Raw genomic sequence first — 14,867 nt, forward strand, 5'->3', positions numbered from 1 at the left:
ACATCCAGTATTGATTTAAGTGTCAGGAAGTCATTTCTGAAAGTATTCGTATGGAGTGTAGCCATGTATGGAAGTGAAACATGGACAATAAATAGTTTGGACAAGAAGAGAATAGAAGCTTTCGAAATGTGGTGCTACAGAAGAATGCTGAAGATTAGATGGGTAGATCACATAACTAATGAGGAAGTATTGAATAGGATTGGGGAGAAGAGAAGTTTGTGGCACAACTTGACTAGAAGAAGGGATCGGTTGGTAGGACATGTTCTGAGGCATCAAGGGATCACCAATTTAGTATTGGAGGGCAGCGTGGAGGGTAAAAATCGTAGAGGGAGACCAAGAGATGAATACACTAAGCAGATTCAGAAGGATGTAGGTTGCAGTAGGTACTGGGAGATGAAAAAGCTTGCACAGGATAGAGTAGCATGGAGAGCTGCATCAGACCAGTCTCAGGACTGAAGACCACAACAACAACAACAACAACATATATTCAACAACCTACCATAACATAATAAATGTCTTGTGCTACTATAATGGAGTTATGTTTGGAATGCTTTAAAGAATTGTTTATTGGCTGTCTCCTCCTGCTTCAATGATCACTGTTTCCACAGTGATTCTTAGAACTAATACATCTGATTATATGTGATATTAAATTTGTGATATTAGAATATTTCTCAATTTTAAGTTGTTATATTGTATTGCACTTCATTAAAAAAATACATCTTTGAATTTATTCCACGTCTCACAGACTTTTTATCCCGTGATTCAAAGAATATGAGTCATCTAATGTAGATTATAATTCTAGTACGTTCTAGTAACCTAAAGGAACTTATATGTTGTGTTGAGCTGTGAATTTCATACTTTGCTGAAAATAATTTATGTTGGTTGGGTACTACATATGCAATTGAAATTTTGCAATGGAATGTGTATACGACTATTTGAGAGATACTGTTATATAAGCAATTAATAACTCAACGTATTACCGCAAACTCATTCCTGTACTGCAAAAGTTTTGTTACTTCTTACAGCCTCTCTTGAGAATGTGAGTTCAGAGAACAATAAGGTCTGCATTTAGGAAAGTGACAACTTTTTTATTTTATTATTTTGGTCTTAACACAGGACCAAATACAAAATTAATCTTTTTTGAGCAGGTGTTTGGTATTCTCAGTGTGTTATATTGTGCCTAGAAAATGTGAAACATTTGCATGCATTTTATGATGGTATTAACTTACCTGTAGCTGTCTTTCACGTTGTGAATTAAGATCATTAATAATTGATACAGCAGTAGTTCAAGAATGGATTAATAGGGACTTAATTTACTGCACATCTGCTCTGAATATAGTGCTACATATATCCCTGCATCAAATAGGAGAGTCCATTGTTATTCTTAAATAGAGTAATTATTAAGAAAGAGCCTGGCTTTTGTTAGCGTGTGATACTATTCAACCATATAGTATGGTTCGCGTACACATAATTTCCTTTATAATTCATGGTAAATATACATTAGAGAGATTTAGTCCACTCAAAATTCCATAGAAAAATCAATAATTATATCTCAGTCTTGTTCAATCATTTTACAAATGCTATCCTTGCAGTATATTTTAATGTGTCAGAAAATGCTCTAGTATTCACTGATTGGATACAAGACAGCACAGTGAAATACAGTACTCACTAAGTAATTGTAATTTATGGAGGTATTCCCTATAACCAGGTGACAGGGAATGTCCTAATAATGGAATCAAAGTGGTTAACTGCACATAAATTTTATTTATGAAGTGCAATATAATAGCGTGTCCACAACTTATCATAGCTCAGAATGCACAGAAGTCTTTGGCTAGTCCACAGATGTTCCTTTCCTCACTTGCCAGTGATCTCGCTTCCGAGTGATGCGGGTCACAGTCGCTATCTCTATATCTTAATCAAAATTCTATCTCAACCAGACAAGCTAGAGTTTTTTTCATTTTATTTTTGATGACTTACTCTACCAGCAATTAATTTTACTCATGTATTTGTAACGGTGTGTCTCAGCTGAAGTCTTGCAAATCTAGTGAATACATATACAACATATTTGTATGAATGATCAGTATGTATCCTTACTTTGTCTGCCACAAAGAAAAATATATTGAATTGCTGCTTGTAGACTGTTTAGACATGTCAACTACCAAATTAATGAAACATCCACACTTCCTCCTAGGCCAGTTACCAGAAAACTGTGTGTGTGTGTGTGTGTGTGTGTGTGTGTGTGTGTGTGTGTGTGTGTGTGTGTGTGTGTGAAAGAAAGAGAGGGAGAGAGTAAGTGAGATTGTTTATATATGCATAAGCACACACAAACTGCTGCACTTTTCTTGTTTGAGTTAATATTATTATTTTAGACACATCTGTTCCGTTTCTATACTTCCCAAATATTTTTTTACTAGACACAACACAGATTATTGTTTGAGGAAGTATCAAGCAAAAATATAATCTAAATGTAAATATTTTTATAAGTCACTAAAATGATGTATTAGCATGTACTTTATGTTCACCAATAAATTAAAATACTTTAGTTTGATTACTGTTTTTCTTAAGTATTTTCATATATTTACAGCAAGAGAAGAGGAGAATTTTGTTCCTTTACAATGAAACACTGAAAACTAGAGCTGGCATTCTACAACACATGAAAGCTACCATTAAACATCAAGCAAGAATAAAACAAATGGAGGTATGAAGGCAGATACTAAGGAATAAAATTGAATAAACTGCCCACCAATAATGTATCACAGTTTAATCCATAACTGATGATACAACTCTGTTGTCATCTTATTGTTATAGTGGAGTTCTAGGACAGAACAAAAATAATTATTGAGAAACAAACTACTATTCATTTTAAGATCTAATTGATGAATGGCAGATAGTGACATAAAAACAAATAAATACATTCAGTCAGGAAAAATAATAAACTATGAGACTTCCAAGTACTTTCAGCAGGCAAAATCTTTAATACTACTGACAGACATATACAAAAGGAAAAGTAATGTACTACCTAATTTTCAGAAGTAATAGTTCCTTCACCGGGGAGGTGAGAGGAGTGGGTTGGGGGAGGTTAAAAATGAAGGCAGGTCACTCGAGACCCAGGATGAGTGAGGTCCACATGTAGTGAAGGCCCATGTGTGTCACATCTGCGTTCCTAGAAGTCCAAAACACGGAAACATATTTGTTTCTTTTATATACTGCCTACCCTGCAAGAACAATATATCCGCAGTGTGGGGATCACATACATCCATTCCCAGCATTCCATGTGAGAAGTGAGAAATTATTGCACATTCAACGTACTATCACTTTGTTTCTATGGTGAGCAGTGCTTTTTCCTCTCAATACATGTGTTTATCATAGTTATTGTGGGGTTGCCTCATGCAAAATTTTGAAATGTTAGAATTATAAACTATTTTTATATCATATTGCCTTTCTTTAAAAAATTGCCACTGGACATTAATTGTTAATATTGTGAATATTCTTCATTTACACCATTCTGGAGACAAGTTCAGCTTTAGGAATACTGACAGTGTAGGGAGTACCAGTTTTCTTTTGTATTTAACACTATAGTGGTAGCAGTGATCAAAATGACCCCTGTCATACTTTTTCCATCCTTGTTATATTGGATTTATTTACTGCATTATGAAATCACATGAATTTTCTGAATTTTTTCTCTTCTTTATAATGATCCATTAGAATTTATGAATTATTTATATTTTCTTTGACATTCCATTCGATATACCTACAGTAGTGAATAGGGTGAAATTGACCCCACTGTAAGTACTCTTCTGTATACAGGGTGTTACAAAATGGTATGGTCAAACTTTCAGGAAACATTCCTCACACACAAATAAAGAAAAGATATTATGTGGACATGTGTCCGGAAACACTTAATTTCCATGTTAGAGCTCATTTTAGTTTCGTCCACCTACGCTCAATGGAGCACGTCATTATGATTTCATATGGGATACTCTACCTGTGCTGCTAGAACATGTGCCTTTACAAGTACGACACAACATGTGGTTCATGTGCGATGGAGTTCCTGCACATTTCAGTCGAAGTGTTCGTACGCTTCTCAACAACAGATTCGGTGACCGATGGATTGGTAGACGTGGACCAATTCCATGGCCTCCACGCTCTCCTGACCTCAACCTCTTGACTTTCATTTATGGGGGCATTTGAAAGCTCTTGTCTACGCAACCCCGGTACCAAATGTAGAGACTCTTTGTGCTCGTATTGTGGATGGCTGTGATACAATACGCCATTCTCCAGGGCTGCATCAGCACATCAGGGATTCCATGCGACGGAGGGTGGATGCATGTATCCTCGCTAATGGAGGACATTTTGAACATTTCCTGTAACAAAGTGTTTGAAGTCACGCTGGTACATTCTGTTGCTGTGTGTTTCCATTCCATGATTAATGTAATTTGAAGAGAAGTAATAAAATGAGCTCTAACACGGAAAGTAAGCGTTTCCAGACACATGTCCACATAACATATTTTCTTTCTTTGTGTGTGAGGAATGTTTCCTGAAAGTTTGGCCGTACCTTTTTGTAACACCCTGTATATGTAAATTATCCAACAATGAAGTGACAAAAGGCAGCAGTCATGCAAAGCAGTTGCTGCTCATTTTTGCAACTTGGCACATGTAAACTCCAATCTACCACTGTTTATATCATGGCATTCAGGTAACAGTCTTTGTCCAAGAGACACATTTTGGAACTTCTATCGTCAGCATGGACTTTCTGATGAAGAAGTGTTACACCTCTTAGAGAATTCTGAAGTTGAATTGGAAATTGACTTCACTGATAAAGATGACAATTACGTACCTGAGACAAGTGAAGATGAAGACTTGTGAACCAGGAGTGATTTGTGGAAAAGGATTCATATGCTGATCTATGCCAATCATCACCTCTCTCTTCACAGCAAGTGCAGTTGGAAGCATCCACAAAGATAGTTTCTAGGGATGAAACTGTGTGGAAAATTGCCAAGTTTTCATCTTCAAGAAGAAAGTTGGCTGTGAACTCTCTGAAGGAGAGAGAAGGTCCCAATGCTTATGCTTGCCAACGAATAAACGACTCTGTCACCAGTGCTTTCTGTCTTATTTTTGACAAAGCAATGCTACTTCTCATGAATAAATACACAGTATCAAATGTTGGTAAAGTACTAAAAAGTAATTCCTGGACTGTGTCACTTGAGGAGCTGGAGAAACTGATCCTCCGGGTGTCATTTGCACAAAATGTATGTCTGGATGATCTCTGTGGAGTGTTTATTAGTGGCTGTTGACTGCTGTATTTAGCTATTGTGGCAATGTTTTGACTGCTTTGGCAAAATTGTTCTACATCTATTACTCCTTGCAGCTATACCTAACACTGCTGCCTTAACACTCCTTTATTAGATTGGTGTTGAGATTCAGCCTTCCAACTCTTGTGAATTATCTCAGGGTCCAGGTATGCTGTGCCCCATGCTTCCTAAGCATTGCACTTCTTTCTTCTGTTCAGATTTCTATAAGTTAAGTGGCTACAAAACAAAACACTGCTTCTCTACTTAAATGAAGTGTAGGTTGGTTCAATTAACTCTGCATATTGTCACAAACTGATAAACGCTTAAATGTTACATGGGAACCAACTAATATTAATGTCTCAAAGACGTGTTGTTAACATACTATGAACTCTCATTGACATTCTGTCTGTGAATAGTATGTAACAACATTTGCTTATATACATCATATTTGTCTTCCTTGGTGGTGGTCATCTTCCATGGTACCAGAGCTCCTTCATTCCTCCTTGCTCCAAGAAGATTACAAATGCTTTCCAGAAGGTAGACTCCTCACCTGTTGAGTAATACTTTCCCACAGTATGTGGCTTGATGTTTGCAAATTAATTATGATCATGGACATCTTTACTCTGAACTCTATCTTTGATGTATTTGATACATGCCTTTCCGTGAATGGTATGGATCACTACATTTGGTCACACTGTTGGGGGCCTACTTTTATCAAGGATATTTTGACAAGGGACAGGTTTCAGGAGCTTCTCAGATTTCTTCATTTTGGTGAAAAATAAACCTGAGCTGAATGCCTGGCATTCAACAAATCACTCTTGTATCTGGAATTTGGAGAGAGTTCACTGAAAACAGTATTTGTTCTTACCACCATGGAGAAAATATGACCATTGATGAGCAACTATTACCAAGAAAAACAGGATGCAAGTTCATTCAATTCATGTCTAACAAACCAAACAAGTATGCTCTCAAATACTGGTTGGCTGTCAATGTAACGACAAAGTAAATACGTAATGCTTCTCAGTACCTTGGCAAAGAGGACACACATAGAGAGAAGCAACAACGTTGAGAGTACATCATCTGAGTTTCATGGAGCCATTTGTAAATCAAGGAAGAAATGTGACAGCAGACAACTTCTTTACATTTCTTCAACTTGTTAAGAAACTCAAAGAAAAGAAAGCTTCATTAGTTGGTACAGTGAACAAGATCTGTTGTGAAACCCCTTATGAAGTAAGGAAGCCTAATTCTGAAATACACTTCACCATCATCCTGAATCGAAGTGGCAACACAGACTGCACCATGACTGTATACCAAGGAAAGAAGAATAAAAATGTGATTCATCTGAGTACACTGCATGCTAAAGCAGCAGTAAGCAAGGGAGAAAAAAAGAAACCTGAAACCATAACATTCTACAATGCAACAAAGTGTGGGGTGGATACAGTTGACCAAATGGTCTGTAATTATACCACAAAGGTTGCATGTAGGAGATGGCAGACTCATGTCTTCTACAACATCTTGAACAAGGTTGGCAATAAATGCATGGGTCATTTAAAAATAGTTACGAAGAAGAAAATTGAAAGGAACACGTTTATACTTCAGCTGGCAAATAAACTCAAGGGAATGATAGAGCAAAGAACATCAGGCAAAGAAAGAGGATAGGGGACCAAAATCACCCAGAAAGTGGAGGAAGTGCCATATCAGACTGTGCAAAGGCAGTAAGACCAATGGCACCTGTGTTAAGTGCCACACAGCCATGTGCAGAAAATGTTCATGTAAAACAGAAATCACCTGTGCTACGTGTGTCTATCAGATTCCAGTGTCTTGAACGAAAAGTAAAAGAAAGCCACGTGTAGAACACAAGCAAGTGTATATTGACCATGTATATTAAATGTGTCTAGGAGGTTGTACAAATTTAATTATTTAGTTACATGTTCCATGCATCATTTTGCGTGAGAGATCATAATGATGTGGAAAGAGTCATTTTACATTCACACTGCAAATTAATTTGTACGTACTGTTAAATTTGGAACATTTCTATGTTTAGTTTTTTATTTTTTCTAAAGGAAAAAAAAAAAAGATATACAGATGTGAGTTAATAGTTCCTACCCACCACTGTTAACGAGGCATGTTTTTTAAGTAAGTACCATTTTGAAATTAAAACAAGACGTGCTAAGACATCTCAATAATTTTATTTTTACATGAAAGCCTGTACCTTAATCTACTTTTCTACATAATTTCCGTCAATATTGAGGCACTTGTCATAACGTTGTACCAGTTTTTGAATACCCTCCTCATAGAAGTCTGCCGCCTGACTTGTTAAACCACTGCATCACCACTGTTTTGACTTCATCATCGTCTTGAAGATACTGACCTCTCAGGTGTTTCTTCAAGTGCAGGAACAGATGGTAGTCACTGGGTGCAAGATCAGGGCTGTACAGAGGATGGTCTAGAGTTTCCCATCGAAAAGATGTGATGAGATCTTTGGTCTGATTCACCACATGCGGACAGGCATTGTCTTGCAGCAAAACAATGCCCTTGCTCAACTTGCCACATCTTTTGTTCTGAATTGAATGGCGCAGATTGTGCAATGTCTTGCAATAAGCTGCTGCATTGATTGACCCATTATGAGGCAGAAATTCCACAAGCAATACTCCTTTTCTTTCCCAGAAAACTGTGCACATGATTTTCCGGGCAGAAATTGTTTGCTTAAACTTCACTTTTCTGGGTGAATCTGCATGCTGCCATTCCATGGACTGTTGCTTTGATTCTGGTGTGACGTAGGCCACCCATATTTCGTGGCCCATAACAATTTGGCTTAAGAAATCATCACTGTCCTTGTAGTACTGCTCAAGGAAAGTCAATGCACTGTCTAAAAGTTTGGTTTTGTGCACATCCGTCAACATTTTTGGTAACAAACATGTGCACAATTTTCGGTAATTCAAGTGCTCGATCACAATGCCATACAAAACTCTATGAGAAACATTAGGAAAGTCATCCTGCAAGGAGAAAATCGTAAAGCGTCTGTTTTCTCTCATCTTATTGTCCTCTTCCTGCACCAAACTTTCATTAACAACTGAAGGATGCCCACTCCATTGTTCATAATGCACATTTGTGTGGACATCTTTAAATGCTCTCACCCACTCTCTTACCATTCCATCACTCATAATTGTTTCTCCATAAACTGCTCTGATCTCATGATGAATATTGTTTGCTTTTAGGCCTTTAGCACTAAGAAATCTTGTAACAGCCTGTACTTTACTGTCGGCGGGACTCACGATTATCAGAGGCATCTTAAACACTCAACAGACAATATAAACAAGGAAGAATCAGACTGTAATGGCGTCAGTGCATAGATTAAGGTACAGGCTTTCATGTTAAAATAAAATTATTGAGATATCTTAGCACGACTTTTTTTTTTAAATTTCAAAACGGTACTTATTTAAAAAAACACGTCTCATACAATAATAGAATTCTGCTATGGAATAGAAAAAGTTGTTGAGAAACTTTCTCAGTTTGTTATCAAATTTTACTTTGCAGTCTGTCAGACATTTTATATCACTGGGTAAGTGATCAAAACCTTTTGTTGCAGCATTAAGCACCCTTTTTTGTGCTAAAGACAACCTTAATGTAATTTTTCCTTCTGGTGGTGTAATTATGTACCTTATTGTACCTTTTGAACTTTAGTGGATTGTTAACAACAAACTTCGTGAGAGATAAACATATCTACATCTTCATCTACTTCTATACTCTATGAGTTGCATGGCAGAGGGTATGTCTCATTGTACCAATTATAAGGGTTTCTTCCTGTTCCATTCACCTATGGATTGCAAGAAGAATGATTGTCTAATGCCTCTGTGTGCAGTAATTATTCTAATCTTATCCTCATAATCCCTCTGTAAGCAATACATAGGGGGTTGTAATGTATCCCAAGAGTAATCATTTAAAGCCAGTTCTTGAAGCTTTGTTAATAGACTTTCTTGGGATAGTTTACATCTGTCTTCAAGAGTCTACCAATTCAATTCCTTCGGTATCTCTGTGACACCCTCCCACTGATTAAACAAACCTGTGACCATTCTTGCTGCCCTTCTCTGTATACATTCAGTATCCTCCATTCATTCATTCATTCATTCACACTCTTTGTCCCATAAATCCCATCATGACAATTCCAGTTATTGGTATATGTTAACAGGACAAAGCTACCCCATCTGGCAACTTCTGTAAAGTATATCAAAAATAAGTTATGACTGACACAGATCTATTCAAATTCATGATTTTTGTAATTATTCCTGCATTACTTTATTTAAGTATGATGGAAGAAAACCAGTGGCTTTGGAAAAAAAAAGAAACACTGTTTTTCCTTCTATAGTACGCAGCTGTTCTTTTTATTTAGTATTTCGAACAGAGGATTTATGTAACTTTACACACAACAGTATTAACTGTCTACATACTGGCAAAATCAGGATTTAACTAATACAAATACTGAAGGTGGGCAGATATTACATTATTGAGTCCAAGTATTGGAGAAGGAGTGGCTAATGAGATATTTTTACTGAGTTTTTAAATATTTGAAGATTTTTCAGTTTCCTGCTTGCTGTCCACCAGCAACCTGTCATTGACTTTGCAGGAATATTGATCTCTACATGAGTCTTGAATGTGTCTGGCTGGCACACAGTATACAATCTTAGGACAAAGAGAGAAGAGAAACAATGTGTTTTGTAGTACTTGTTTGATGCGTACATATGTAAAGTTACTATTGTGAATAAAGTGTACGTTCCATTAACTGTGCCATGTATGATTGAAAGTAGTCCCCATTGTACTCTGGTTGACCTTTCCTACACTGGTGGCCCTGCATCTGTCATGAAATGCGCACTAATTTGCTACTCTGTGTTAATCCAGTCCTCTGTATTATGTCATGACAATGTGGCCATTACACAATGCATTTCACATCACGCCACTTCTGGATTACAGTGCCAACAGGGTTGCAGTGCAGAATGTTGAGTGTCATAAATGTGCAAATACAGTATTGAAAATTGAGTGCATTGATAATTTGCACCTTGTGCCTACAGAGAATACTGGCCTAACTATGCCTCAACAGTGGCAACCAGCAACAAATCTACTGCTGGACCTTGAGAACTATGTTACCACAGACAGTGCTTTTAATCTGCAAAGTTTGCAACATAATCATAACGCCACTTTCATGTCTTCCATGCTGCAAATTGGATACAAACAACTGCTTACCATGTTGTAACAACCAGTTGTGTGCCACGAGCAATCAGCAGACATGTTGCCTCCTACATATGTTGCCTCCTACATAGAACAATACTACAATTAGCTCTTCAGCCTCACCCCATAGGTTCAGGTCACATCTCAAACTACCAAAGTTCAACCATACTCACCTGGCTCTGTCGTTTGCAACAGTGGACAGCATTTTCAAACCAACTGGAATTTTAAATGAATCAAAGTACATTAACCTACTCTGCCATCTGGCGGTAAAAACTAAACTAATCAGTGACCTTATCCTGTTACCTCTGCATGCAACGAGTACATCACTTAAAAGACTATTCTCTTGCAGAGACCTTCTCAAACCCCAGAACAACAGCTGCATGTGGCTATCTACAAACAATATTTCCATAAAAATGTGCACTCACAATTTTGACATCACCTCTGCACAACTACCAGTCATAACCCAGTGGACGCTTCCCCCCCCTCCCCCCCCCCCCCCCCCCCCAATCAGTCTTCTGGTTTGATGAGGCTCAGAATGAATTCCTCTCCTGTGCCAGCCTCTTTATCTCAGAGCAGCACTTGCAACCTACATTCTCAATTATTTGCTGGATGTATTCCAATCTTTGTCTTCTTCTACAGTTTTTGCCCACTACAGTTCTCTCTAGTACCGTGGAAGTCATTCCCTGATGTCTTAACAGATTTCCTATAATACTGTCCCTTGTCTTTTTCAGTGTTTTCCACATATTCCTTTCCTCTCTAATTCTGTGCAGAACCTCCTCATTCCTTACCTTATCAGTTCACCTGATTTTCAACATTCGTCTGTAGCACCATATCTCAAATGCTTCAAATCTTTTCTGTTCTGGTTTTCCCACAGTCCACATTTTTTCCTCAAATTAAGGCCTATATTTGATACTAGCAGACTTCTCTTGGCCACAAATGCCCTTTTTTTCCAGGGCTAGTTTGCTTTTTATGTCCTCCTTCTCCATCTACAATTGGTTATTTTACTGCCCAGGTAGTAGAATTCCTTAACTTCATCTATTTCACAATCATCAATCCTGATGCTAAGCTTCTTACTGTTCTCATTTCTGCTACTTTTCATTACTTCCATCTTTCTTCAATTTACTCTCAATCTTTATTCTGTATTCATTATATTGTTCATTACTTGTGTAATTCTTCTTCATTTTCTCTCTGTCATCAGTGAATCATATCACTGATATCCTTACACCTTGAGTTTTAATTCCACTCCTGATCCTTTCTTTTATTTACATCATTGCTTCTTCAATGTACAGACTGAACAGTAGGAAGGAAAGACTACATCCAAGTCTTACACCCTTTTTAATCTGAGTGCCCATCTCTCCCTACAGCTTACTCCTATTTCTATCAGAATTACAAACCTCTTGAACTGTTTTACATTGTCAAATGGCTTTTCCAGATTGACAAATCCTATGAATGTGTCTTGATTTTTCTTTAGTCTTGCTTCCATTGCCAACCTTAAGGTCAGAACTGCCTCCCTATTGCCTTTACCTTTTCTAAAGCCAAATTGATCATGATCTAGCACATCCTCAATTTTCTTTTCCATTCTTCTGTATGTTATTCTTGTCAGCAACTTGGATGCATGAGTGATAATTCTCACACTTGTCAGTTCTTGCAGTCTTCAGAATTGTATGGATAACTTTTTCCGAGAGTCAGATGGTATGTCGCCACACTCATACATTCTACACAGCAATGTGAATAGTTATTTTCTACATCTACATCCATACTCTGCAAGCCACCTGACGGTGTGTGGCGGAGGGTACCCTGAGTACCTCTATCGGTTCTCCCTTCTATTCCAGTCTCGTATTGTTCATGGAGAGAAGGATTGTCAGTATGCTTCTGTGTGGGCTCTAATCTCTCTGATTTTATCCTCATGGTCTCTTTGCGAGATATACGTAGGAGGAAGCAATATACTGCTTGACTCTTCGGTGAAGGTATGTTCTCGAAACTTTAACAAAAGCCCGTACCGAGCTACTGAGCGTCTCTCCTGCAGAGTCTTCCACTGGAGTTTATCTGTCATCTCCGTAACGCTTTCGCGATTACTAAATGATCCTGTAACGAAGCGCGCTGCTCTCCGTTGGATCTTCTCTCTCTCTTCTATCAACCCTATCTGGTACGGATCCCACATGCTGAGCAGTAGTCAAGCAGTAGGCGAACAAGCGTACTGTAACCTACTTCCTTTGTTTTTGGATTGCATTTCCTTAGGATTCTTCCAATGAATCTGTCTGGCATCTGCTTTACCGACGATCAACTTTACATGATCATTCCATATTAAATCACTCCTAATGCGTACTCCCAGATAATTTACGGAATTAACTGCTTCCAGTTGCTGACCTGCTATATTGTAGCTAAATGATAAGGGATCTATCTTTCTATGTATTCGCAGCACATTACACTTGTCTACATTGAGATTCAATTGCCATTCCCTGCACCATGCGTCAATTCGCTGCAGATCCTCCTGCATTTCAGTACAATTTTCCATTGTTACAATCTCTCGATACACCACAGCATCATCTGCAAAAAGCCTCAGTGAACTTTCGATGTCATCCACAAGGTCATTTATGTATATTGTGAATAGCAACGGTCCTATGACACTCCCCTGCGGCACACCTGAAATCACTTTTACTTCGGATGACTTCTCTCCATTGAGAATGACATGCTGCGTTCAGTTATCTAGGAACTCTTCAATCCAATCACACAATTGGTCTGATAGTCCATATGCTCTTACTTTGTTCATTAAACGACTGTGGGGAACTGTATCGAACGCCTTGCGGAAGTCAAGAAACACGGCATCTACCTGTGAACCCGTGTCTATGGCCCTCTGAGTCTCATGGACGAATAGCGCGAGCTGGGTTTCACACGACCGTCTTTTTTGAAACCCATGCTGATTCCTACAGAGTAGATTTCTAGTCTCCATAAAAGTCATTATACTCGAACATAATACGTGTTCCAAAATTCTACAACTGATCGACGTTAAAGATATAAGTCTATAGTTCTCCACATCTGTTCGACGTCCCTTCTTGAAAACGGGGATGACCTGTGCCCTTTTCCAATCCTTTGGAATACTACGATTTTCTAGAGATCTATGGTACACCGCTGCAAGAAGGGGGGCAAGTTCCTTCACATACTCTGTGTAAAATCGAACTGGTATCCCATCAGGTCCAGCGGCCTTTCCTCTTTTGAGCGATTTTAATTGTTTCTCTATCCCCCTGTTGTCTATTCCGATATCTACCATCTTGTCATCTGTACGACAATCTAGAGAACGAACTACAGTGCAGTCTTCCTCTGTGAAACAGCTTTGGAAAAAGACATTTAGTATTTCGGCCTTTAGTCTGTCATTCTCTGTTTCAGTACCATTTTGGTCACAGAGTGTCTGGACATTTTGTTTTGATCCACCTACCGCTTTGACATAAGACCAAAATTTCTTAGAATTTTCTGCCAAGTCAGTACATAGAACTTTACTTTCGAATTCATTGAACGCCTCTCGCATAGCCCTCCTCACACTACATTTCGCTTCGCGTAATTTTTGTTTGTCTGCAAGGCTTTGGCTATGTTTATGTTTGCTGTAAAGTTCCCTTTGCTTCCGCAGCAGTTTTCTAACTCAGTTGTTGTACCATGGTGGCTCTTATCCATCTCTTACAATCTTGCTTGGCACATACTCATCTAACGCATATTGTGCGATGGTTTTGAACTTTGTCCACTGATCCTCAACACTATCTGTACTTGAGACAAAAATTTTGTGTTGAGCCGTCAGGTACTCTGTAATCTGCTTTTTGTCACTTTTGCTAAACAGAAAAATCTTCCTACCTTTTTGAATATTTCTATTTATGGCTGAAATCATCGATGCAGTAACCGCTTTATGATCACTAATTCTCTGTTCTGCATAAATTGTTTCAAATAGTTCGGGTCTGTTTGTCACCAGAAGGTCTAATATGTTATTAAAATTCACAGGATTCTTTGTCCCTGCCACCCGTTATGAACGTTTGAGTCTATATCCGGCAAATTGAAATCTCCACCCAGAACTATAACATGGTGGGGAAATCTACTCGAAATATTTTCCAAATTATCCTTCAGGTGCTCAGCCACAACAGCTGCTGAGCCAGGGGGCCTATAGAGACATCCAATTACCATGTCTGGGCCTGCTTTAACCGTGACCTTCACCCAAATCATTTCACATTTCGGATCTCTGTCAATTTCCTTCGATACTATTGTACTTCTTATCACTATAAACACGCCTCCCCCTTCACTGTCCAGCCTGTCTCTGCGGTATACATTCCAATCTGAGTTTAGGATTTCATTACTGTTTATGTCTGGTTTCAA

The 14,867-nt window shown here is 38.2% G+C and overlaps 1 protein-coding gene across 1 annotated transcript in view; it reads left to right on the forward strand.

The window, feature by feature from the left end:
• The window catches only part of LOC124751648 (protein sneaky), a 265,977-nt gene that overhangs the window by 219,838 nt on the left and 31,272 nt on the right, over positions 1 to 14,867 (forward strand). Inside the window, exon 8 of the mRNA XM_047248990.1 lies at positions 2,585 to 2,698. Within this exon, the coding sequence (XP_047104946.1) occupies positions 2,585 to 2,698 (114 nt within the window). The remainder of the gene's footprint in view (positions 1 to 2,584; positions 2,699 to 14,867) is intronic.

This window comes from Schistocerca piceifrons, chromosome 1, assembly GCF_021461385.2.
Source record: "Schistocerca piceifrons isolate TAMUIC-IGC-003096 chromosome 1, iqSchPice1.1, whole genome shotgun sequence".
NCBI classification, from domain to species: Eukaryota; Metazoa; Arthropoda; class Insecta; order Orthoptera; family Acrididae; genus Schistocerca; species Schistocerca piceifrons.